The 26182-nt window shown below is 39.0% G+C and overlaps 1 protein-coding gene across 2 annotated transcripts in view; it reads left to right on the top strand.

The window, feature by feature from the left end:
- Positions 1–26182, top strand: part of INTS9 (integrator complex subunit 9) — a 157717-nt gene that overhangs the window by 29191 nt on the left and 102344 nt on the right. For both annotated transcript variants that reach the window (XM_004382191.2, XM_023736736.1), the window contains exon 2: positions 19064–19191. In XM_004382191.2, coding sequence (XP_004382248.1) covers positions 19064–19191 — 128 coding nt within the window. The remainder of the gene's footprint in view (positions 1–19063; positions 19192–26182) is intronic.

Raw genomic sequence — 26182 nt, 5'->3', positions numbered from 1 at the left:
GTTCCTGCATTATTTTCCTGAATTCTTCCAATTTTTTGTCTGTATTTTCCATGAATTTGTCTATTTTTTCCTCATGTTTGTCAGCTTTTTGCCTCAGCTCTTGGAGAATTCTGACTATTAGAGATTTGAATTCCCTATCAGGTAGTTCTAGTGCATTTTCTTCCACTGGGATGTCATGTGGTGTTTTATTTTGGATGCCTACTGGAACCATCCTGTCCTATTTTTGTAAATGTTTTGATATTGTCTGCTGCCTTCAGGGCATTCAGTAGTTATTTTTCTCATTTATTGATCGTAGATTTGTCTGTCTCGTCCCTTTTCTTTTTAAAATTTGACTATGCCTGAGCAGGTGGACTGTGTGCTCCCTGTTGTCTGCTCGTCCGTGGGCACAACACTCTTTGCCTCCTTTTCCATTTGGCAGGGTCAGTCACCCGGACATGGCACGGCAGGGCAGGTCCAGCTGAAGAGGAGTCACCGGGACAGGCCGTCCGCGGCACTCACCGTAGCCACGAGGGCGGGCCGGCAATCAGCGCAGGGCAGGCTCCAGCAGGCCGCGCCCGCGCTTCCTGGTGGTGCGATGCCAAGTGCACGGCGCAGGTAGGCAGGATGTAGCGGGGAGACTGCAGTTGTTTTGTTTCCCACTGGACGCTCCATGAGGCTGCTTTCTTGTACCCCGTTTGCTGGTCTCTGACAGGAGTCCAAGATGGTGGATCCGTGCTGCGTTAGCTGGTAGGGGTCCTCTGCATGAATCTCTCCTCGCTGTCCATTCTCTGTCAGTTTTCTCACTCCGTTTCGTGCTTGGCTAACTTCTTTATCTCTTCATTTGATGTTTTAGGGTTTCAGGATTGTTGTTTTCTCTGTTCGGCTTAGTTTTTTGGATCTTTGCTGTGGAGGGCCAACGTGGTGCTTCTGCCTAGACCGCCATTTTGCTGGAAGTCCTTGTTTTTTTTTTAAACTACTTATTGTTTTTTGTTCTTACACAGCATATTGGATTAATAATGTTCATTTAAAATGTGAAAAGAAATCACAGAAACAACAAACACTATAGGCCCTAAGACAAAAAACAGGGCATAAGTCAATCATGTATGACCTTTAATGCAGTTTATTTGGGGAGAAGGATACAGCTTTTGCTCTGCAGCATATGTCTATGTTTATAGTTTCTATGAAATGTTGGAGTGTTACTTTCCATAATTTATTATTGTTATCTACGCTTATTTCTGTCTTCCGTATTCTTATTTCCTTTCCTCCAAATAATATTAACTCTTCCTTCTCCACCTTTTGTAAAATTTTGTTGGCAATAGAAATCTCCATGATAATTGCTCGGTTTTCCAAAAATGGGAAAATAATTCTGATATTTAAAAAAAATTGGCCAATGTTAAAAAGAAAAACTGAAGTCAAAAATGTAGAAATATCTAAAGTAGAAAGTGAAAGTTCCAGTATAGTCAACTACCCTCTCCTTGTAGTAACCTCTTACAAGTTTCGTGTACTTGCTTCCAGTATTTTTTTTTTTTTTTAAATATAGCTGTAAATATATATGGAGTCCTAGGTGGTGTAAATGGTTAAGTGCTTGACTTCTAGCCAAAAAGTTGGTGGTTCAGTCCCACCAACAAGCACTTCAGAAGACAAGCCTGGTGATCCGCTTCTGAAAGATCACACCCTTGAAAACGCTATGAAGCCGTTCTACTCTGCACACAAAAGGTCACCATGAGTCGAAGTCAACTCTACAGTAACTAGAACAACAAAAACAATAATAAATACATATGTGTGTTTATATATGTGTGGTAACCCCGGTGGCATAGCGGTTAACAGCTAAGGCTGCTAACCAAAAGGTCAACAGTCCAAATCCTGCAGGCGCTCCTTAGAAACCTTATGTGGCAATTCTACTCTGTCCTGTATGGTGACTGTGAGTTGGCATCAAATCGATGGCAACAGTTTATGAATATATGTGTATGTATATATATATATGTGTGCATATATGTATGTATCTGTATGCATGCATATTAACGGGGAACTGCCAGAAATTCAAGCTGGATTTAGAAGATGACGTGGAACAAGGAATATCATTGCTGATGACACATGGATCATAGCTAAAAGCATAGGATACTAGAAAGATGTTTACATGTGTTTATTGACTATACAAAGGTATTTGTCAGTGTTGATCATAAGAAGTTATGGATAATATTGCAAAGAATGGGAATTCCAAAACACTTAATTGTGATAATGAGGAACCTGTACATAGATCAAGAAAGAGTCATTAAAACAGAACAAGGGGATACTGCATGGTTTAAAGTCAGGAAAGGTATGTGTCAGGGTTGTATCCTTTCACACATTTATTTAGTCGGTATGCTGAGCAAATAATCCAAGAAGCTGGACTAGATGAAGAAGAATATGGCACCAGGATTGGAGGAAGAGTTATTAACATTTGGTATGCAGATGATACAACCTGGCTTGCTGAAAGTGAAGAGGACTTGAAGCACTTACTGATGAAGATCAAAGACTACAGCCTTCAGTATGGATTGTACCTCAATATAAAGAAAACAAAAATCCTCACAATGGGACCAATACACAACATCATGATAAATGGAGAAAATAATGAAATTGTAATGTATTTCATTTTACTTGGATCCACAATCAACACCGAAGGAAGCAGCCTTCAAGAAATCAAATGAAGCATTGCATTGGGCAAATCCAACATCTCTTTAAAATGTTAAAAAGCCAATATGTCACTTAAAGGACTGTGGTGTACCTGACCCAAGCCACCATGTTTTCAGTCACCTCATATGCATGTGACAGCTGGACAGTGAATAAGGAAGACGGTGTTGTCGAAGAATATTGTATACACCATGGACTGCTAGAACAACGAACAAATCTGTTTTGGAAGAAGTACAGCCAGAATGCTCATTAAAAGCAAGGATGGCAAGACTTCATCTCACATACTTTGGACATGTCATCAGAAAGGATCAGTCCATGGAGAAGGACATCATGCTTGGTAGAGTAGAGGGTCAGCAAAAAAGAGGAAGACCCGTGACAATATGGATTGACACAGTGGCTGCAACAATGGGCTTGGTCATAACAATGATTATAGGGATGGCACAGGACTGGGCAGTGTTTCATTCTCTTGTACATAGGGTCACTACGAGTTGGAACTCGTTTGACGGCACCTAACAACATGTATATGTATGTGTATGTGTATATATACCATATTTTGTGCAAATAACACACGCCTTCTATGTTTGACAGCTGCTGCTTCCCTGCAAGGTACTTTTCGTAAGCACTTCTATACTATGCCAGTTTTTTTTTCATATTGCTGTGGAAAAAATTAGCATAGGGTGCTTACAAAAATACCTCCTGGGAGGAGGGCGTGATTGGCAAACAAACGTAGAAGACGCAGTTATTTCTGTAAAAATATGTATTTTTTTATTTTACAAAAAAGGAGCCATATGTGTAGCTCTGTATACTGGTTTTTTTTTTAAATTGTGCTGTAAGTGAAAGTTTACAATTCAAGTTAGTCTCTCATACAAAAATTTATATATACGTTGTTATGTAATCCCTAGTTACTCTCCCTATACTGTGACAGCACACTCCTGCTTTCCACCCTAGGTTTTCCGTGTCCATTCAACCAGTGCCTGACCCTCTCTGCTGTCTCATCTTGCCTCTGGTCAGGAGCTGCCCATTTAGTCTCATGTATCTACTCGACCTAAGAAGCACCCTTTTCACAAGTATCATTTTATGCCCCATACTACAGTCTAATCTTTCTCTGAAGAGTGGACCTTGGGAATGGTTTTAGTTTGGGGCTAACAGACAGTCTGGGGGCCTTGTCTTCTGGGATCCCTCCAGTCATAATCAAACCATTAAGTCTGGTCTTTTTACTGCAATTTGAGTTATACATCCCACTTTTCTCCTGCTCCATCAGGGACTCTCTGTTGTGTTCTCTGTCAGGGCGGTCATTGGTGGTAGCCATGCACCATCTAGTTCTTCTGATCTCAGGCTGATGAAGTCTCTGGTTTATGTGGCCATTTCTGTCTCTTGGGCTAATACTTTCCTTGTGTCTTTGGTGTTATTCATTCTCCTTTGCTCCAGGTAGGTTGGGACTAACTGATGCATCTTAGATGGCCACTCGCTATAAGACCCCAGACGTCACTCACCAAAGTGAGATACAGAACATTTTCTTAATAAACTTTGTTATGCCAGTTGATCTAGATGTCCCCCAAAACTATGATCTGCAGACCCCTGCCCCTGCTACTCTGTTGCTCGAAGTGTTTGGTTGTATTCAGGTAACTTCTTAGCTTTGGTTTAGTCCACTTGTGCTGACTTTCCCTGTAGTGTGTGTTGTCCTTCCCTTCATCTAAGATAATCTTGTCTACCATCTAGCTACTGAATATCCCTCTCCCTCCGTCCCCACCCTCATAACCATCAAAGAATGTTTTCTTCTGTGTTTAAACCTTTTCTTGAGTTCTTATAATAGTGGTCTTATATAATATTTGTCCTTCTGTGACTGACTAAATTCACTCAGCATATTGCCTTCCAGATTCCTCCATGTTACATTTCATGGATTCATCCTTGTTCTTTATCATTGCATAGTATTCCGTTGTGTGGCTATACCATAATTTGTTTATCCATTTGTCCACTGTTGGCACCTAGGTTGCTTCCATCTTTTTTCTGTCGTGAACAGTTCTGCAACAAACATAGGTTTGCATACATCTATTCATGTAATGACTTATTTCTCTAGGATATGTACCAAGGAATGGGATTACTGAATGTATAGTACTTCTTTTTCTAGTTTCTTAAGGAAGCACCAAATTGATTTCCAAAGTGGTTGTACCATTTTACGTTCCCACCAACAGTGTATAAGTGTTCCAGTGTCTCCACAACCTCTCCAACATTTATTATTTTGTGTTTTTTGGATTAATGCTAGCCTTGTTGGGGTGAAATGGTATCTCATTGTAGTTTTGATTTCGATTTCTCTAATGGCTAATGATCGTGAGCGTTTCCTCACATGTCTGTTAGCTGCCTGAGTGTCTTCTTTGATGAGGTGCCTATTCATACTCTTTGCCCATTTTTTAATTGGGTTATTTGTCTTTTGATTGTTGAGGTTTTGCAGTATCTTGTAGATTTTAGAGATTAGACACTGATCGGATTTGTCGTAGCCAAAAATTTTTTCCCAGTCTGTAGGTTATCTTTTTAATTTTTGGTGAAGTCTTTTGATGGGCATAAATGTTCACTTATATAGGTCTGTCTTGGTTTCTTGTGGTAGTGTCTTGTAGTTTTCATTGTATAGGTCTTTTACATCTCTGGTTAGATTTATTCCTCAGTATTTTATCTTTTGAGGGCTATTATAAATGAATGGTACTGATATGGTGATTTCTTCTTCCAAGCTCTGTTTGTTGGTGTAGAGGAATCCAACTGATTTTTTTATGTTTATCTTGTATCCTGATACTTTGCTGAAATCTTCTATTTGTCCCAGGAGTTTTCTTGTGGATTCTTTGGGGTTTTCTGTGTATAAGACCATATCATCTGCAAATAAAGATACTTTGACTTCTTCCCTACCAATGTGGATGCCATTATTTCTTTTTCTACCCTAGTTGCTCTGGCTAGGACCTCCAGCATAATGTTGAATAAGAGTGGTAATAAAGGGCATCCTTGTCTGGTTTCTGTTCTCAGGGGGAATGCTTTCAAAATCTCTCCATTTAGGATGATGTTGGCTGTTCGCTTTGTATAAATGCTGTTAATTATGTTGAGGAATTTCCCTTCTATTCCTATTTTGTTGAGAGTTTTTATCATGAATGGGTGTTGGACTTTGTCAAATGCCTTTTTTGCATGGATTGATAAGATCATGTGATTCTTGTCTTTGGTTTTATTAATGTGCTAGATTACATTGATTGTTTTTCTAATGTTGAACCATCCCTGCATAGCTGGTATAAATCCCACTTGATCGTGGTGAATTATTTTTTGGATACGGTGTTGAATTCTGTTGGCTGGAATTTTGTTGAGGATTTTTGCATCAATGTTCATAAGGGATATTGGTCTGTAATTTTCTTTTTTTGTCATATCTTTACCTGGTGTTGGTATCAGGGTTATGCTGGCTTCATAGAATGAGTTTGGTAGTATTCCATCCTTTTCTATGTTCCAAAATACTTTTGGTAGTAGTGGTGTTAACTGTTCTCTGAAACTTTGGTGGAATTCTCCAGTGCAACTGTCCAGGCCAGGGCTTTTTTTTGTTGGGAGTTTTTTAATTACCTTGTCAATCTCCTTTTGTTATAGGTTTATTTAGTTGTTCTACCTCAGTTTATGTTAATTTAGGTAGGTAGTGAATTTCTAGAAATTTGTCCGTTTCCTCTAGGTTTTCAAATTTGTTAGAGTACAGTTTTTCATAGTATTCTGTTATGATTCTTTTAATTTCAGTTGGGTCTGTTGTGATACTACCCATCTCATTTGCTTCCTCTACTGTTTCTCTTCTGTCAGTTTGACTAATGGTTTATCGATTTTGTTGATCTTTTCAAAGAACCAGCTTTTGATCTTGTTAATTCTTTCAATTGCTTTTTTATTCTCTATTTCATTTAATTCTGCTGTTAATTCTTATTATTTCCTTTCTTCTGGTGCCTGACGGCTTCTTTTGCTGCTCTCTTTCTACTTGTTCCAGTTGTAGGGTTAATATTTTGATTTTGGCCCTTTCCTCTTTTTGGATGTGTGCATTTATTACTGTAAACTGACCTGAGCACTATTTTTCCTATATCCCAAAGGTTCTGGTAGGATGTTGTTTCATTCTCGTTTGATTCTATGAATTTCTTTATTCCATCCTTAATTTCTTTTATAACTCAGTAGTTTTTGAGCAAGGTGTTGTTCAGTTTTCATGTTTGATTTTTTTCCTTGCTTTTTCTGTGATTGATTTCTACTTTTATGGCCTTATTGTCAGAAAAGATGCTTTGTAATATTTTAATGCTTTGGATTCTGTTAGGGCTTGCTTTATGACCTAATATGTGGTCTATTCTGGAGAATATTCCACGTGTGTTGGAAAAGAAAGTATACTTCACTGCTGTTGGGTGGAGTGTTCAGTATATGTTCATGAGATCAAGTTGGTTGATTGTGGCATTTAGATCTTCCGTGTCTTTACTGAGCTTCTTTCTAGATGTTCTGTCCTTCACTGAAACTGGTGTGTTGAAGTCTCCTGCTATTACTGTGGAGCTGTCTATGTCTCTTTTGAACAGCATTAGAATTTGTTTTATGTATTTTGGAGTCCTGTCGTTGGGTGCGTAAATATTTATTATAGTTATGTCCTCCCAGTGTTTTGACCCTTCAGTCATTATACAGTGTCCTTCCTTATCCTTTGTGGTGGATTTTACTTTAAAGTCTGTTTTGTCAGAGATTAATAATATTCCCACTCCTGCTCTTTTTTGAGTGTTGTTTGCTGGATATGTTTTTTTCCATCCTTTGAGTTTTAGTTTGTATTTTTAAGTCTAAGTTGTGTCTCTTGTAGGCAGCATATAGTTTTTTTTATTTATTCTGCCACTCTCTGTTTATTGGTGCGTTTAGTCTGTTTACATTCAGCATAATTATTGATAGGTATGAATTCAGTGCTGTCATTTTGATGTCTTTTTTTGTGTGTTGTTCACAGTTTCTTCATTCCACTTAATTTTCTGTGCTGAGTCATTTTTCTTTATGTATTTTCTTTTCATCTTTTTCATTGTTGTTGATTTTGTATTTGTTGAATCCTTATGTTTTTCTACAGTCCTAGACAGGCAGGGGTGATTGGTGTAGGCACAGGTATCTGGCTGTAGTAGGGGGTCACACGCTGAGCAAGGCAGGGGGCTGATGGCTGCCGCTGAGTGTCTAGGAGGAAAGCGTGTCCCTGTTCCCTAGAGTGTGTAGGTGAGTGGGTTTTGCAGCCAGACTATGAGCACCCAGTTCTGTTGGCTATAAGGACTAGTGTGCACCAGTTATTCTTGGACCCCTCTTGTGGGTGGCTAGGTGGCGTGGTTGGAGCCACAAGTCCTCGGGCCCCTGATGTGGTTAGGGGAGGACCCTGCTTAATGAGCAGAATGGTTTCAAATGTCACAAACCTGCCACTTCACCATATAGCTGATACAGTTGCAGTTATGCTTCAGGTGTATACACTGTTGTACTGTGGAAGCGAGGGCCTACGCTGTTGAAATGGGCCCACACAGGGCTATGCAGAGGTGAAAGGCATTCAATGTCTGTGGACCCCTTATACCTGTGACTAGGTAAAGGAGCTGTGGATACCCTGAGTTCCTGGCTTAGAGGAGCCAGCAGATTATTTTTTCCCTGCTTGTTAATTTGTTCCTTCTCCAAGGCCGGGAGAATGGCTCAGGGCCCGTGACGGGTCCTACTTGCAACCCAGGGGACTCGGCAATCCCTGAAGCGTGCCCAGGACCCAGTGGCAGACAAGGAAGGCGGCAGGTGAATGGGAGAGGGGTTTTCCCCAAAGGGGGTGTTTTTTGATCTGCACAGTAGGGCAGATGCAAGTACTTATCTTTTGCTAATTGAGCACTGCTTTTCACTGGTTCTGCCGCTGGGTCTCTCCCAATGTGGAAAACGCCTCCTGAGCACCACTGTTTGCCTCACCATGCTTGCAAGCCGATCTGTCCTGAAGGGCACTGTCTCACGCCAGGTCAGGTCTGGCAACTCCTTGCTACTCCCAAACTGTCTCTCCTTACCCCTGCCACTCAGTCTGATTCCTCAACTTTGCCTTTGATGTTTAGGGCCCCTATATTTTTATATATAATCACTTGTGTTTTTGGGTCTTTGTTGTAAAAGGGACACAGGAAGCGTCTGAGCACTCTGCCGTCTTTGCCCGGCCTCCTTTGAAATTTTTTTTTTTTTTTTTAAGTAAACAAAGCTTTATTTGACATATATTCAAAAGGACAAATGTGGGGAGCGGACAAGCATGCTGCCACAGCCATGTCTGCCCGAGTCCAAAGAATATTACAGAATAGGTAAGAATGAGAAAACGGACAAGCATGCTGCCACAGCCATGTCTGCCCAAATCCCTGAAATGTTTTTTAATCAAATGTAATTGCTTTTTAGTGCTCGTGCCAGAGAGCAGTGTTGGTTGCCAGGCCAACTTCTCCCTGTTTTCCTGAGCTTGTGCACCTTCCTGAACTTCTGTGGTGACATTTTGCTTTTTATCACATCTCTCTGCTTCTTTATTCATTTTCATGGAAAACCAAGGCAGAGAACAAGATAAGCATGAGGGAGCAGCCATGTTTCTGTTACTCAGCTGTGTGTGATATCTATCCACTCTCCATCCAGAAAGTGACTTTTCTATATTTTCCACGCGTGCTATGGGTTTTCTGCACAAGTGAAAAATTATCCCTCAGTTTTATTCAGCTATGTATTTAGTTTGACAGTGAGTATGGTTGGCACAATTAACAGCTCCCCTGCCAAATAGAATCAAAATAGGAAGTTGAAAAATTTGAAAGATTACCAAATAAAACTGAAATATATTTATAGAATTCTCTGGGTATTGGTGGGCTTGACCCAAAACTCTTACCAGGAATAACAGTTCCAAGTTAGGCAAATTTGACTCAGTGGAAGCCAGTAACTCATAATGGCAAGATATAAGACCGAGATTCTCAATAGAGTGTGCTCTCCCCTTTTCCTGCCACACTGTGAGGCTTAAATACCCAGTTAAGGCATCCAGTATCTCCTAATGAGCCACACTTACTGATGGCAGTCAATGTTTATAATCATCAGGTGTATTGGGGCAGAGAAGTGTTCACTACCCTGGAAGATTTTGGTTCCTCATTTGAGTTATTTCCAGTTTTAACAGTTACGAATAAAGCTGTTATAAATTGTCACGTACAGGTTATTGTAGGGGCATATATTTTCATTTCTCTTGAGTGAAATAAATACTTAAGAGTGGGATTGCTGGATTATATGATAGATATATATCTAACTTTATAAGAAACTACCAAACTGTTTTCCAGAGTGGGTAGACAAGTTTGCATTCCCACTGACAATGTATGAGGTTTTTACTTGCTCTTCAAGCCCACCAGCACTTTTCCACCTTTTTAATTTTGGCGTTTCTAGTAAGAATAGAAACCCAAAACGAAATCCATTGCCACTGAGTCAATTCCATCACACAGCAACCCTGTGTACAACAGAACGAAACACTGCCTGGTCCTACACCATCCTCACAATCTCTGCTGTGTTTGAGTCCATTGTTGTAGCCACTGTGTCAGTCCATCTTGATGAAGGTCTTCCTCTTTTTCAGTGATCCTCCACTTACCAAGCCTGATGTCCTTCTCCAGGGCCTAGTACCTTCTGATACGTCCAAACTGCATGAAATGAAGACTCGTCATCCGTACTTCTAAGCAGTATTCTGGCTGTACCTCCTCCGAGACAGATTTGTTCATTCTTCTAGCAGTCCATGATACATTCAGTATTCTTTGCCAACACCATAATTCAAGTGCATCATTTCTTCTTTGATTTTTCTTATTCATTGTTTAGCTTTCACATGCATATGAGGTAATTGAAAATACCGTGGCTTGGGTCGGTTGCACTTTAGTACTCCAGGTTACATATTTAGTTTTTAACATTTGAAAGAGATCTTTTGCAGCACATTTGCCCAGTGCAACATAGATCAATGGATTTCATGACTGCTGCTTCTGTGGGTGTAGACTTTGGATCCAACTAAAATGAAATCCTTGCCAACTTCAGTCTTTTCTCCGTTTTTCATCATGTTGCTTATTGGTCCCGTTGTGAGGATTTTTGTTTTCTTTATGTTGAGGTGTACTTCTTACTGAACTGTAGTCTTTGATCTTCATCATCAAGTGCAAATACTCTTCACTTTCACTTTCACCTCATATCTCAGGTTGTTAATGAGTCTTTCTCCAATCCTGATGACACATTCTTCTACATATAGTCAAGTTTATCAGATTTGCTCAGTGTACAGATTGAATAAATATGTTGAAAGGACACAGTTCTGACACACACCTTTCCTGATCCCCTTGTTCTGTTCAAACAACTGCCTCTTGGTCTATATACAAGTTCCTCGTGAGCACAGTTAAGTGTTCTGGAATTCGCATTCTTCACAATGTTACCCATAGTATGCAGTGATCCACACATCGAATACCTTTTCATAGTCAATAAAGTACAGGTAAACCAACATCTTTGTGGTATTCTCTGCCTTCAGCCAAGATCCATCTGACATCAGCAATGGTATGTCTCATTCCACATCTTCTTCTGAATCTGGCTTGAACTTCTGACAGTTCCCTGCAACCTTTTTTTTTTAATTATCTTCAGCAAAATTTTACTTGCCTGTGATATTAATGGTACTGTTTTATAACTTTTGCATTCTGCTGGATCACCTTCTTTGGAATGGGCACAGATGTGGATCTCTTCCAGTCAAGTGGCCAGGAAGCTATCTTCCGAGTTTCTTGGCATAGACCAGTGAGGGCTTACAGCCTTGCATTCATTTGTTGAAACATCTCAGTTGTTATTCTGTCAATTCCTGGAGCCTTGTTTTTCACCAGTGCCTCCAGTACAGCTTAGACTTCTTCCTTCAGTACCGTCAGTTCTTAATCATATGCTATCTCCTGAAATGGTTGAACGTCAGACAGATTTTTTTTTTTTTTTTTTTTTTTGGTATAATGATCGTATATTCCTTCCATCTTTTTTTGATGCTTCCTGCATCGTTCAGTATTTTGCCCATAGAATCCTTCAGAATTGCAACTCGAGGCTTAAATTTTTTCTGGAGTACTTTCAGCTTGAGAAATGCCAAGCATGTTCTTCCCTTTTGGTTTTCTAACTCCAGGTCTTTGCACATTTTATTATACTTTGTCTTCTTGAGATGCCCTTTGAAGTCTTCTGTTCACTTCTTTGATTTCATCATTTCTTCCATTCGCTTTAGCTGCTGTACGTTCAGTTACACGTTTCAGAGTCTCTTCTGACATCCATTTTTGTCTTTTCTTTCTTTCTGTCTTTTTAATGACCTTTTGCTTTCTGCAGTCTGATGTCCTTGATGTCATCCTACAACTTGTCTGGTCTTCAGTCATTAGCGTTAAATGTGTCAAATCTGTTCTTGAGATGGTCTCTAAATTCAGGTGGGATATACTCAAGGTCATACTTTGACTCTCATGGACTTGTTTTAATTTTCTTCAACTTCAGCTTGAACTTGCATACAAGCAACTGATGCCAGAGCCAGCCCCTGGCCTTGTTCTGACTGATGATATTGAGCTTCTTGATCATCTCTTTCTACAGATGTAGTCGATTTGATTCCTGCATTCCATCTGGCAAGGTCCACGTGTATAGTCACCATTTATGTTGTTGAAAAAGCTTTTTGCAATAGATAGATCATTAGTTTTCATAATTTTGTCATGCGATCTCTGGTGTCATTTGTTTCACCAAGGCCATATTTTCTAACTACTGATCCTTCTTTGTTTCCACCTTTCACATTCCAATCACCAGTAATGACCGATACATCTTGATTGCATGTCTGATCGATTTCAGACTGCAGAAGTTGGTAAAAATCTTCCAATTTCTTCACCTTTGGCATTAGTAGTTTCTTCATAAATTTGAATAATAGTGGTATTTACTGATCTTCTTTGTAGACATATGGATATTATCCTATCCTATCCTATACCATCATTGTACTTCAGAGCAGATCTTGAAATGTTCTTTTTGACAATGAATGGGACCCTGTTCGTCTTCAATTTGTCATTCCCGACATTGTAGACCATATGATTGTCTGATTCACAATGGCCAATACCCGTCTATTTCAATTTGCCAATGCCTAGGATATCTATCTTCAATTGTTCCGTTTCTTTCACTATCATAGTAGGACATTTTAACACATTTCTCTCTCCTAGGACTCAAGTAAGTAACGCTATAGGAGATTTAAACAAGATAATAAATTTAATCTACTCTGTACACAACAATTAGAGTATATTTTTCAATTTTCCTGCATATTGAACCATTTGTAAAAATTGACTGTGTACAGTGTACAAGGCCACAAAGAAACATCAACAAACACTAAAAAATTAATATATGGATTCTGTTTTCTACAACAATTAGAAATCAATAATGAAAGGATAACCAATATATTTGGAAATTAAACCAAACACATACGCAAACATACACTAATATGTGGCTCAAAGAGAAATCACACTGGAAATTATATAATATTTAGAAATGAATGAAATGGAAACACAATATATCTAAACTTATGAAATGCTTCCAGAGCATCAATTAAAGGAATAACAAGGTTAATAAAATAGAAAGCAATACATTGCTGCTGATTCAGAGAAATGTTATTATGTAGTAAAGATGACAGCATTGCCTAAATTAATATATGCATTTAATGTAGCCTGCCTTTACATCCCTGTTGTAAAATGATTTTTGAGAATTGAAGTCTAATTGTTCTAACGTTTTTGAAAATATTAAGGATCCCTGGTGGCACATCGGTTAAGCATTTGCCTGGTAACCGAAAGGTCAGTGGTTCAAACCCAACAGCTGCTCCATGGCAGAAAGATGTGGCAGTCTGCTTCCATAAAGATTACAGCTTTGGAAATCCAATGGGGCACTTCTACACTGTTTTATAGACTCGCCATAAATAGGAATTGACTGGATGGCAGTGGGTTTATTTGAAAGTAATAGAAGGCATGAACTTTATAGCATTGGAGGTAAAAATGAAAAAAAAAGAAAAAGAAAAAGACCAGTGGTACAAAATAGAGACTTCAGAAATATATTCAGTCTATTACAGGACTTTGAGATGTTACAAACCAGTAATAACTTGACAAAGGTGAAAAAAATCAGCTCTAATGAATTTTACTAAGATATTTAGGAAAATGGACTCAAATTTTGTCCCAATTGTGACTAAGATCAGTTTAGGACTATTTAAGGAAGTAATATTTTTCAGACACCAGATGGGGTTTTTGACATACGTAGAAATTCTGCACAAGTTTATCAGCATCAAAAGGAAAACAAGATAGGCAGATGTGGATAATTCTTAAAGCTGAGTAATGAATACATGGGAGTTCTTTATATTATTTTACTTATTTTGTACGTTTTCGATAGTCTATAATAAAAGTTTGTTTTTTTAATGAAAGATAAATACTAAGTATAGCTGTCAAATTTTATGCAAAAAATTATAGACAGCGCCTATATATGTTAAACATATAAAAGTTTCAGAACCAAATTCTACTCAGAGGAAGAAAGAGATCAACAGGAATATAGAAAATATAGATACTAAATTATCACGTAGGAAAACCTACATCTTTATTATAAAGTAGAAATAAAATTAACATGAAAGCATTGCTGAATGCTTTAGCTAGGGAAAAAATTATAAATCCTTATTCCAGCTAGAATATTTACTTCTGCACTCACTAGTGGTGCCACTCTGAATTGAGTCTGTATTCCCGGAGGGCAAACTAGCAATATGCAATATTTGTAAAACTGTTCATTCACTTTACCTATTTTTGTGGGATACACAAATGTCAAAGACATTAGTGAATGCCACTATGGAATATAAGTTCTATAAAATCCTGTACATTAGGGGACATTACAGTAGACCCAACTGAAATAAAAAGGATCATAACAAAGAGTATTATTAAAAACTATATTCCAACAAATTTGAAAACTTAGAGGAAATGGACACATTTCTAGAGCACACTGCCTACCCAGACTAACACAAAATGTTGTTGAAAATCTGAACAGATCCATAATAAGAGAAGAAATTGAAAACATAATTTTAAAAAATTCCCAACAAAAAAAAGCCCTGGCCCAGATGGCTTCACTGGAGAATTCTACCAAACATTCAGACAAGAGCTCACACCAGTGCTACTCAAACTATTTCAGAACATAGAAAAGGAAGGAAGAGATGGTTCCAAATTCATTGCATGAAGCCAGCATAACCCTGATACCAAAACCAGGCAAAGACACCACAAAAAAAGAAAATTACAGACCAGTATCTCGCATGAATATAGATGCAAAAATTCTCAACAAAATTCTAGCCAGTAGAATTCAGTATCATATTGAAAAATAATACACCATGACCAAGTAGAATTCATACCAAGTTTGCAAGGATGGTTCAACATGAGAAAATCAATCAACGTAATCCACCTCATAAATAAAAGAATCATGTGATCATCTCAATCAATGCAGAAAAGCATTCGACAAAGTCCAACACCCATTCCTGATAAAAACTCTTAGTAAAATGGGTATAGAAGGGAAGTTCTTCGACATAATAAAGGGCACCTATATAAAACCAATAGTCAACATCATTCTTAATGGAGAGAGGCTGAAAACATTCCCTTGAGAACAGAAAAAAGACAAGGATGCCTTTTATCACCACTCCTATTTAACATTGTGCCGGAAGTCTTCGCTAGAGCAATAAGGCAAGAATATAAAGAAAAAAGGGCATCCAAATTGATAATGGAAACCCTGGTGGTATAGTAATTAAGTTCTATGACTGCTAACCAAAAGATCGGCAGTTCAAAACCACCAAGCGCTCCTTGGAAACTCTGTGGGGCAGTTTTACTCTGTCCTGTAGAGTCACTGTGAGTCGGAATCGACTCGACGGGAATGGGTAAATTGGTAATGAAGAAGTAAAACTGTCACTATTTGCAGATGATATGATGCTATATGTTGAAAACCAGAAAGACTCCAGAAGAAAACTACTGGAACTAATAGAAAGATTCAGTAGAGTAGCAAGATATACGATAAACACACAAAAATCAGTTGGATTTCTATACACCAGTAAAGAGATGATGAAAACAAAATCAGGAAAACAATACCATTTATAATAGCCTCTAAAAAAATAAAATACTTAGGAATAAATCTAACCAGGAGTGTAAAAGATCTATGCAAAGAAAACTACAGAACACTACTGCAAGAAACCCAAAGGGAGCTACATAAATGGAAAAACATACCATGCTCATGGATAGGTAGAAGCAACATTGTGATCATGATAATTCTACCCAACGCAATTTATAAATACAACGTAACCTTGATCCAAATTCTCAATAAATTCTTTAACGAGATGGAAAAACTAGTCATTAACTTTATATGGAAAGGGAAGAGGTCCCGAATAAGTAAAACATTGTTGAAGAAGAAGAATAAAGTAGGAGGACTCACAGTACCTCAGAACCTACTATACAGCTATGGTAGTCAAAAAGCCTGGTCCTGGCACAATGACAGATACTTTGACCAATGCAACAGAATTGAGAACCCAGATATAAATCCATCTACCTATGGTCACCGGATCTTCGACAAGGGCCCAAAGTCCATCAGATGGAGAAAAGACACTCATTTTAACAAATGGTGCTGGCAAAACTAGATGTCCATGTGCAAGAAAATGAAACAGGACCCATACCTCACACCATACAGAAAAACTAATTCAAAATGGATCAAAGATGTAAATATAAAACCAAAAATTATAAAGTTCATAGAATAGAAAATAGGATCAACATTAGAGGTCCTAATACACGGCATTAACAGGATACAGACTGTAACTAACAACACACAAACTCCAGAAGATAAGCTAGATAACTGTGATCTTCTAAAAATTAAACACCTATGCTTATCAAAAGAGTTCACCAAAAGAGTAAAAAGAGAACCTACAGACTGGTAAAAAATTTTGGGCTATTACAAATCTGACAAAAGGTTAATCTCTAAAATCTACAGAAAAATATAACACCTCTACAACAAAAAGACAAATAATCCAGTTTAAAAATGGGCAAAGTAAATGAACAGATAGTTCACCAAAGAAGACATTTAAGCAACTAACAGACACCTGAAGAACTATGCTTATGATCACTAGCCGTTAGAGAAATGCAAATCAAAACCACAGTGAGAAACCATCTCACCGTGGTATTACTGGCACGAATCAAAAAAACAGAAAATAACAAATATTGGAGAGGCTGTGGGGAGATTGGAAATCTTATGTATTGCTAGTTGGAGTGCAAAATGATACAATCATTTTGGAAAACGATATGGCGCTGCCTTAGAAAGTTAGCTATAGAAATACCATGTGATCCAGCAATCCCACTTCTAGGTACATGTCCAAGAGAAATAAGAGTCATCACGAGAATAGACATATGCACACTTATGTTCATTGCAGCATTGTTCACAATAGCAAAAAAGATGGAAACAACCTAGATGCCCATCAATAGATGAATGGATAAACTAACTATGGTACATACACACAATGGAGTACTACGAAATGATAAAGAACAATGATGAATCCGCGAAGCATCTCAACATGGATGAATCTGGAGAGCATTATGCTGAGTGAAATAAATCAATCACAAAGGACAAATATTATATGAGACCACTACTGTAAAAACTCATGAAAAGGTTTATACACAAAAAGAAACAGTCCTTGATGGTTACGAGGGAGGGGAGGGGTGGGGATGGAAAAACACTAAATAGACAATAGATAAGTGGTAACTTTGGTGAAGGGTCAATCGGTACACAATACTGAGGAAGCCAGCACAACTTGTACAAGGCAAGGTCATGGAAACTCCATAGACACATCGAACTCCCTGAGGGACTGAATTACTGAGCTGAGGGTTGTGGAGACCATGGTCTTGGGAAACATCTAGCTCAACTGGCATAACATAGTTTATAAAGAAAATGTTCTACATTCTTCTTCGGTGAGTAGCATCTGGGTTCTTAAAAGCCTGTGAGCAGCCGTCTAAGATACTCCACTGGTCTCACCCCATCTGGAGCAAGGGAGAATGAAGAAAACTAAAGACACAAGGAAAAGATTAGCCCAAAGGACTAATGGACCACAACTACCATGGCCTCCACCAGACTGAGTCTAGTACAGCTAGATGGTGCCTGGCTACCACCACTGACTACTCTGAAAGGGATCTCAGTAGAGGTTCCCAGACAGAGCTGGAGAAAAATGCAGAAGAAAATTCTAACTCACAAAAAAAGACCAGACTTACTGGTCAGACAGACTGGAGAAACCCTGAGAATATGGCCCCCAGATACCCTTTTAGCTCAGTAATGATATCACTCCTGAGGTTCACCCTGCAGCCAAAGATTAGACAGCCCCATAAAACAAAATGAGACTAAAGGGGCTCACCAGCCCAGGGGCAAAGACTAGAAGGCAGGAGGGGACAAGAAAGCTGGTAATAGGGAACCCAAGGTTGAGAAGGGAGTGTTGACATGTCATGGGGTTGTTAACCGATATCATAAAACAATATGTGTACTCACTGTTTAATGAGAAGCTAGTTATGTAAACCTTCATCTAAACTACAATTAAAAAAAAAAAAAAATCCTGTGCATTATCCCTGCCAGATATAGGTGACCTCTTCAGACCCTTAATGATTCTATAATTGCATCAACCAACAATGAGCACATACAGGCATTGTATTAATCCATTTAGTCCTCACAACAACTCTGAGGGTAGGTTGTAATATTACGTCTTACAGGTAAGGGAACTGAATCTTAGCAAGATTAGGTAAGTTTCCCAAAATCATACATTAATAACTTGCAGGACCAGAATTTGGGCTCAGGCCATCTTATGCCAAAACCCCTGCTCTAATCAAAGTTTATTAGTGGTTACCTGCGTAGGGTAGAGGGAGGGGGAAAAGGAAGACACAATGCCTAGCGAACACTGAGCTTCTGTTAAGGGTGATGCGAAAATTCACGAACGGTTAAGGGTGATGGTTGAACAACATGATAAACATAACTAATGTCACTAAACTGTACATGTACAGATTGTTGAAATGGCAAATGTTTTTTTAACTGTATATTTACCACAGTTTAAAAAAGGATTAAAAAAGAAATAAACTCTGCTCTAAATAATTTTATCACACTGTCTTTCAAAACAAGTCATTTATCAAATATTTGACTTTTCAGTTTCGGTCATTTAATTACTTCTCAGAAGAATTACTTCTTTGAAGAGTTGGATGTGATCTGAGACTTTTGAGTATTTTGATCTGTTGGGGAAGTGGCACCCTGAGCAATAAAAGGAGGAAGCCATTTAAAGTTAGCTGAATTTGCACACTCTTCTTATGAGAAAAGATTATCAGTTTTACTTACTTTTTAAGCTTTTTCTAAAATTGATGATTGATAAAAATGATTTGATCTTTTTCAGTATTGCCTGTCAGGGCACCCAACCTTACCATGCAATGTACTCAAATTCAAATCAACCACCATTATGTTGGACTGTGGTTTGGACATGACTTCCACCCTCAATTTCCTTCCTTTGCCGCTTGTTCAAAGGTATGTACTGATGCATCCCAAGAGAAAAATGAGCTTTAGTTTGCTGAAAATGATACCTGTTAGTATAAAGATTACCAGTACCTTGAATGTTGTCATAGTATACTTTGTTCTCTTAAAAATATTCTTTATCAAAATAATTTTCTTTGGTTGGATTGATGGAAAGTTTCTATTGATTTATTGATTGACTTCTTTATTATAACTTATTCTGAGCTTCTGTAAAATGTTCCTACAACTACTCAGTGTAAGTGAGGTCATATGTATTTCATCTTTCTTGGTATTCATGTAAGAGCTAATGGTCAACTGATAAGCCCAAGAATTGAATTTTAGAATCATTTAACTGCCTTTGCAGAGACTTGACATCATAGAGTCTGACATTTCTTTTAGATAGTTATCTTTGCATTATTTTTGTACTAATCAACTTCAGATATAGAATCATAGATGTAGCCAGAGTCCATATCTTAGAACAGATAGATTATCCTAAGCCTGCAGTCAGCACTGTTTACTCTTACTAAACCATTATCTTGTGAAATTGGTTCCACGGCTTGCTGCTATTTAGAAGCAGCAATTTATAAGAGAAGTGATTAACTTTTAGAAGCAAATATACTCACAGTAGCAAAAAGTGATATCACGTAAAAGAGGGGAGATAGAAAAGTTATCTAAAGCAGATTTAAGAGCTTAGAAGCATAGCAGGCTGGGTACACCATCTAATATAGCCAAGTCACTCCTGAAGACATCACTTTATGCAATGATTATTCATGGTGATAATCCTGTGAATTACCTGGAAAAATTATTAAATCAACCATTGATTTTTCTGAGATAGGGAAATGATAATTTGATAGAGAAAGGTCAGAGATAATTCTAGGTTATATTTTATGCAAAGCTGATGTAATTCAGTTAAAATTATACCCAACACTTAAAAATACTTTTACCATTTTACACATATTATGCAAAAGAGTAAAAATAATGTATCTGTAGTCATTCAGGAACTGTAGGCATCACAGACATTTGTTAACAAAAATGCCTTACAGATTATTTTTAATTAAAATAATCTGATACTATTGTCTGTTTCCTCTCAAAGATTAGAACATTCATTCATTTAGTGTTTGTTAAGAATCTACACTGTTCTGAACCAGGGGATACAAATGTGAACGTGTAAGTTCCGTTATGGACCTTACAGTCTATTAGGGGAGAAGGACATTACACAGTTGAAGATTTTTTGGCTTGTGATAAGAATACAACTACGTACTTGATGCAATTACCAGAAAAGTAAGTAAAAGGTACCTATAGGGTCGCTATGCGTCGCGGTTGACTCGATGGGAACGGGTTTTTTTATGAGGGCAGACAAAGGGGGCCTAACTTGCTCTGTGGGATGATGGATTTTGTAGGTGATGAAAATCAGAATGGGTTTGACATTCCCAGCTACATGTTTTTCCTTTCCTGCTCATTCTTTTTTCTGCCTATTTTCTCTATTCTCACAGCCCTGGCTCAGTACTATAATCCACTTCCACTCTCTTCCCCTTGACATTGTTGTATTCTCAGAGGGAAGTTGTACTAGTGGGGTGATTGGTAAACCAAATAGTTCCATGTAAAAAGTATCCTCTGTAGCTCAGGCCAGAAACCTTGAAGACGTCCTTAGCTCTTCTCTTTTTATACCTTATGCCCAATCCATCAGCAAATGCTTTGGCTCTGCGTTCACATCCATTGCTGCCACCCCAGGCTAAGCCACCATCATCTGGATTATACTTGCCTCCTAACTGGTCTCCGTATGTCTGCTGTTATCTTCCATAGGCTGTTCTGCACACAGCAGCAAGAAAGACCGTTTTGAAACATAAATAAGCTCAAGTCACCCCCCAATCTTAACCCTCCAGTGGTTTCCCGTTACACTTAGAGTAAATTCCAATGTCTTACCTCATGGCCGTACATGAATGGGCTATTTCGGTCTCATTTCTGACTATTCCTTCTCTTGTTCACTCCTCCTCATCCACACTAGCCCTAGCCCTCTTGGTATTTCTAAAACAAAATTGCCTCAACGACCCATTTCCTCTGCTTCGAAGATTATTTCTCCAGTTATCATCATGGCACATAAGTTTCTGCTTCAGTGTCACCTGATAATGTCACCTGAGCAGCAAGGCCTTCTGTGACCTCTCTGTCTAAAATAGTATTCTCTGTTCCTCTGTATCACTTTATCCTTATCTGTGTCGCCTTATTTTTCTTCATAGCACTTATCGTTATATATGTATATGTGTATATGTATATATGCACACACATAATTTATTGTTTTTCTTCTCCATGGAAATAAAAGTATTAAAAGTGCAGAGATTTTGTTTGTTCTCCATTGTATCCCCACTGCCTACCTAGAACATGTCTTAGCCTGTGGTAACATGTTGTATGAATGAATCCTTTTATCTTGCTCTGGATCCCATCCCTTCCCATTGTCTCAGAGTCCTTTCACTATCAGTTATAAACTTTTCTTTCTTGACTCAGCCCTTCCCATTTAAATATGCTCAATCACTTTAACTTACAGTTTAAAAATCACATGCAGACACACTTTTTAACCCTCTGTCAACCCTTCTTTCTCTTTCAGCATTCCTAAGCTCTCTCTAGTCAGCACTATACCAGAGCAGCCTTCACTGAGGTCACAGATGACTTCCATGTCATTAAATATGACTAGCATTTGTCAGTCCTCATCTTACTTGACCATTCAGCAGTACTGGCTTTTCTGATAATACATTTCCTGGTTTTTCCTCTTATTTCTCTGATTCTATCTTTTCTATCTACTTTAGAGATTCATCTTCTTCTCACTGGCCATCACGTATTGGAATTTTTCAAGTTCAGTACTTGGCCTTCATAGTCTCTATCAAGATTTTTGATAAATGCTTATGGCTTCAGTAACTATTTAAATGATAACTTAAAAATGAATATCTTTAGCTAATAATTCTCTTCTGAATTCCAGATTTGTATCTCCAAAATGGCTACTCAGTTTCCCTCTTAAGTTGTACCTTTAAAGACACCTCAAAACTCAACATGCCTAAAACTGAATTCATCTTCAGACTTGGTCCAAAAGAGGAGAGCAGACCCTCCTAGACCCCCACAGTTCCCTGTCTTAGGGAATGACATCCTGTTATAAAAGCCAGAAAACTTGGAGTTAACCTAGATATACCCCTCTCCCTCTCACCCCAATATCCAGTCTGTTGTTAATCCTTATCACTTTTACCTTCTAAATAGCTCTAGAACCTAGTTACTGCTCTTCATTTCTCCTGTAGTCATCATCTTTTACAAATAATCTGCAAAAATCTCCTGACTGGTTTCTCTGATTCTGATCTTGCCTCTTCTCTGAATCCAATGTCATCATTTTTGTGTAACTCTTTATTTTGAAATATCTTCATGTTTACAATAAGTTTGAAAGAATAGTACAAACAACTCCCAATTACCCTTACCAGTTTTTAACATTTTACCGCATTTGCTTTATCATGTTCTCTTTGTGTTTGTGCATATGATTTTTTTTCCTGAACCATTTGAGAGTGAGATGCTTAGACTTGGCTCTCTAGAGAAGCAAAACCAGTAAAGCCTATATATATTTATAGAGAGAGAGAGATTTACATATAATATATATTTATGTATGTTATATATTTATAAAGATTTACATAGAGATTTATGTCAAGGAAATGGCTCATGCAGGAAATAGCTGAAATGTTCCAAGTCCGTGGGTCAGGATAGAGGCTTCTCCTGATTCATGTAGCTGCGGTGGCTGACGATCCCAACATCGGTAGGTCAGAGAGCAGAGCTCTTGCTCACAGGCTGCAATGATTGATGAATCCCAAGATCAGCGGGCAAGACTAAAGGTAAGCAGCTAGGTCAAGTCCCAACAGCTGGAGGTCAGATGAACAAGACCCAGCTGCAGGATCCAGTGTGAGAAAATGGCCACAAGCCTTGCCAGAATGTCTTCTTATATTCGATGCTGGCCACAGGCCCAAAGAAACTCCTTTTCAAAGAATTGGCTACTCACAGCAGATCCGATCATGGAAGTGATCACATTATATCAAATCTCATAGAAGTGATAACATCATATGACTGCCCAGCCACTGAGAATCATGGCCCAGCCAAGTTGACACACAATCTTAACCAACACAGTCCACCCCTTGTCAACTAGGCACATGTACACATCTCTTTAAACCATACATAATCTCTGAATAAAGAGAATTATAAAGTTGTACTTGCACCTAACATGATAGAACACACATACAACCAAAATTACACTAGCCCTGTTACACCATATTAAGTGCAGAAAACAAAAATATTTGATGCACACATACAAACCAGAAATAAGTTACAGTCCTCATTTCTGCATGGTCATGTGGACGTAACTGGTATTTAGAACTAGCTTCTTCCACCACCCATTCCATATTCCCTTTGCACTCAGCAAGCACTCAGCTGGTCATGGTTCTTTGCCTGTGGGTTGACCCAAACCTTCATTCCTGAAGGATCTGGGCCATTAGGAGTCATGTCAGAATTGGGTTGCTGTAGTCTCCCATTGACTTTAATCACAGGGCATGGTAGTACTAAAAGATGCCCTAAGGGATCTCCTGCATTCCAGACATAGTATTCTTTACCTCCATTATGTAATATCAATCCATTTCCTCTTGGTAATCAGGATCAATCACACTAGCCAGTATGGTAGCTCCTTTCTTTGCCCATTGATTCAGAGGCACAAGGAGCCTGAAGTGGCCAGGTGGCATTCTTAGCTTCCAGTTCAGTGGAATCAGTGATGTATCTCCAGGTGGGAGTATTCCTGCTTTTGGAACTAAGACCTCTAGATTCACAGAGCATAAGGTCGCAGGGACAAGAAGCAAAAATCTTGCAAGTGGGACACTAGGAGTAATAATGAGTGGTGCCACCCCTGTTTCCACCCCTTGATTCCTGGACCCATGAGTCCTGGCTATGGGAGAAACAGCAGCATATATTGGATGCTGCTTTAGAGTATATACAACCTCCTGGAGAAAACTGCCCCAACCCTGCAAGGCACTGGCACCGTAATTGTGTCTGTAGAAGGCCATTCCATCATTCTGTCAAACCTGCTGCTTCAGGATGATAGGGAACATGGTAAGGCCAGTGAGTTCCATGAGCATGAGCTTATGGCCGTATTTAGTTTGCTGTGAAATGAGTCCCTTGGTCCGAGACAGTGCTGTGTGGGATACCATGATGATGGATGAGGCATTCTGTAAGTCCATGGATGGTAGCTTGGGTAGAAGCGTTGTATGCAGGGAAGGCAAATCCATATCTAAAGTAAGTGTCTGTTCTAGTAAGAACAAAACACTGCCTTTTCCATGATGGTCCACTGTAATCAACTTGCCACCAGGTTGCTGGCTGATCACTTAGAGGGGTGGTGCCTTATCGGGGACTCAGTGTTGGTCTCTGCTGCTGGCAGATTGGGCATTCAGCAGTGGCTGTAGCCAAGTCATCCTTGGTGAGTGGAAGTCCATGTTGCTGAGCCCATGCATAACATCCATCCCTACCACCATGACCACTTTGTTCATGAGCCCATTGGACAGTAATAGGTGTGCATGGGGAAAGAGGACAACTGGTTTCCACAGAACGCATTATCCTATCCACTTAATAGCTAAAATCCTCCTCTGCTGAGGTCACCCTTTGGTTAGCATTCACATGGGACACAAGTATCTTCACTTCTTTGCCCATTCTAGAGAAGTCTATCCACATACCTCTTCCTCATGCCTCCTTGTCTCCAGTTTCCAGTCATGTTCCTTCCAAGTCCCTGACCATCCAGCCAAACCATTGGCCACAGCCATGAAGCAGTATACAGTGGCACATCTGGACATTTCTCCTTCCAAACAAAGTGAACAGCCAGGTGCGCTATGCGAAGTTCTGCCCATTAGGAGGATTTTCCTTCCCTACTGTCCTTCAGGGAGGTCCCTCCCAGAAAAGGGCTATAGGACTGCCACTGTCCACTTTCAAGTTGTGCCTACATATAGAACAGAACTGTCTGTAAACCAGGCATGAGTTTTCTCTTCCTCAGTCAACTGATCATAAGGAACTCCCTATGAGTCCATAGGTGCAGACTGGGATATGGAAGGTAATGTGACAGGAGTGGAGACCATGTGTATTTGCACCACTTCCTCATGCAACTTACTTGTGCCTTCAGTTCCTGCCCAGGCCTGACCTTGTATATGCCACTTCCATTTAATAATGGAGTGCTGCTATGCATATCCAACTTAATGAGACTGTGGGTCGGACAACATCCAGTTCATGATGGGCGGCTCAGGCCACATAGTAATGTGGTGTCCCGTGGTTAAGCATTCAGTCTCTACTAAGGCCCAGTTGTTACCAGGTGGAAACTCCAGGTTCTTACTCAGCATGACTCATATTAGCTAATAAACAAGAGACCGAGGTGGGAGAATGGAAAGACACCTTTATTTCATTGTACAAGGAAATGGAGTCAGTCAGAGCTGCTGCTGCCAAGACTGCTGGCCGAGGGCAGGCAGGCAAGTTACTTTTAAAGGGGTGTACAAGTAGTGAGTTCATAGAAGACGTCAGCAACATTCTTAATCATACTACGCAGGCGCAATGGGGTTTACATATATCGTCCAAGCAAAAGCAGGATTCAAACGCAAAGCTGGGGGTGCAGGGTGGAATTGGCCAGCAAAGGAAATGACTTTTCAGTACAACACTGTAGGGGAGGAAGCCAGGTAAATAATACAGCACTGTGGGGACTCTTATCTCACTCTTCCCTTTTCTTTTTGGACATCGATCATTCAAGACCAGTGTCCATTTTGAACTATAGCTCGGCTTGGAATTGTTTGACATATTTTCGGGGAGGGGCAATTATTGGACTTAAGCCTTTCATTGTGGCTGCTGATCTCTTGTTGGTTTATAACTGACTATTTACTAAATATTAAAAGAAAAAGAGTGGCTTTTATGCCCTCTTTATGTGAAGGTCTCCCTAAAAGAGTTTCTCTGTCTTTTTTTTTTTTTTTTT

This window comes from Trichechus manatus, unplaced genomic scaffold, assembly GCF_000243295.1.
Source record: "Trichechus manatus latirostris isolate Lorelei unplaced genomic scaffold, TriManLat1.0 scaffold00091, whole genome shotgun sequence".
Taxonomy (NCBI): domain Eukaryota; kingdom Metazoa; phylum Chordata; class Mammalia; order Sirenia; family Trichechidae; genus Trichechus; species Trichechus manatus.
This window is presented reverse-complemented; position numbering and strand designations above follow the sequence as displayed.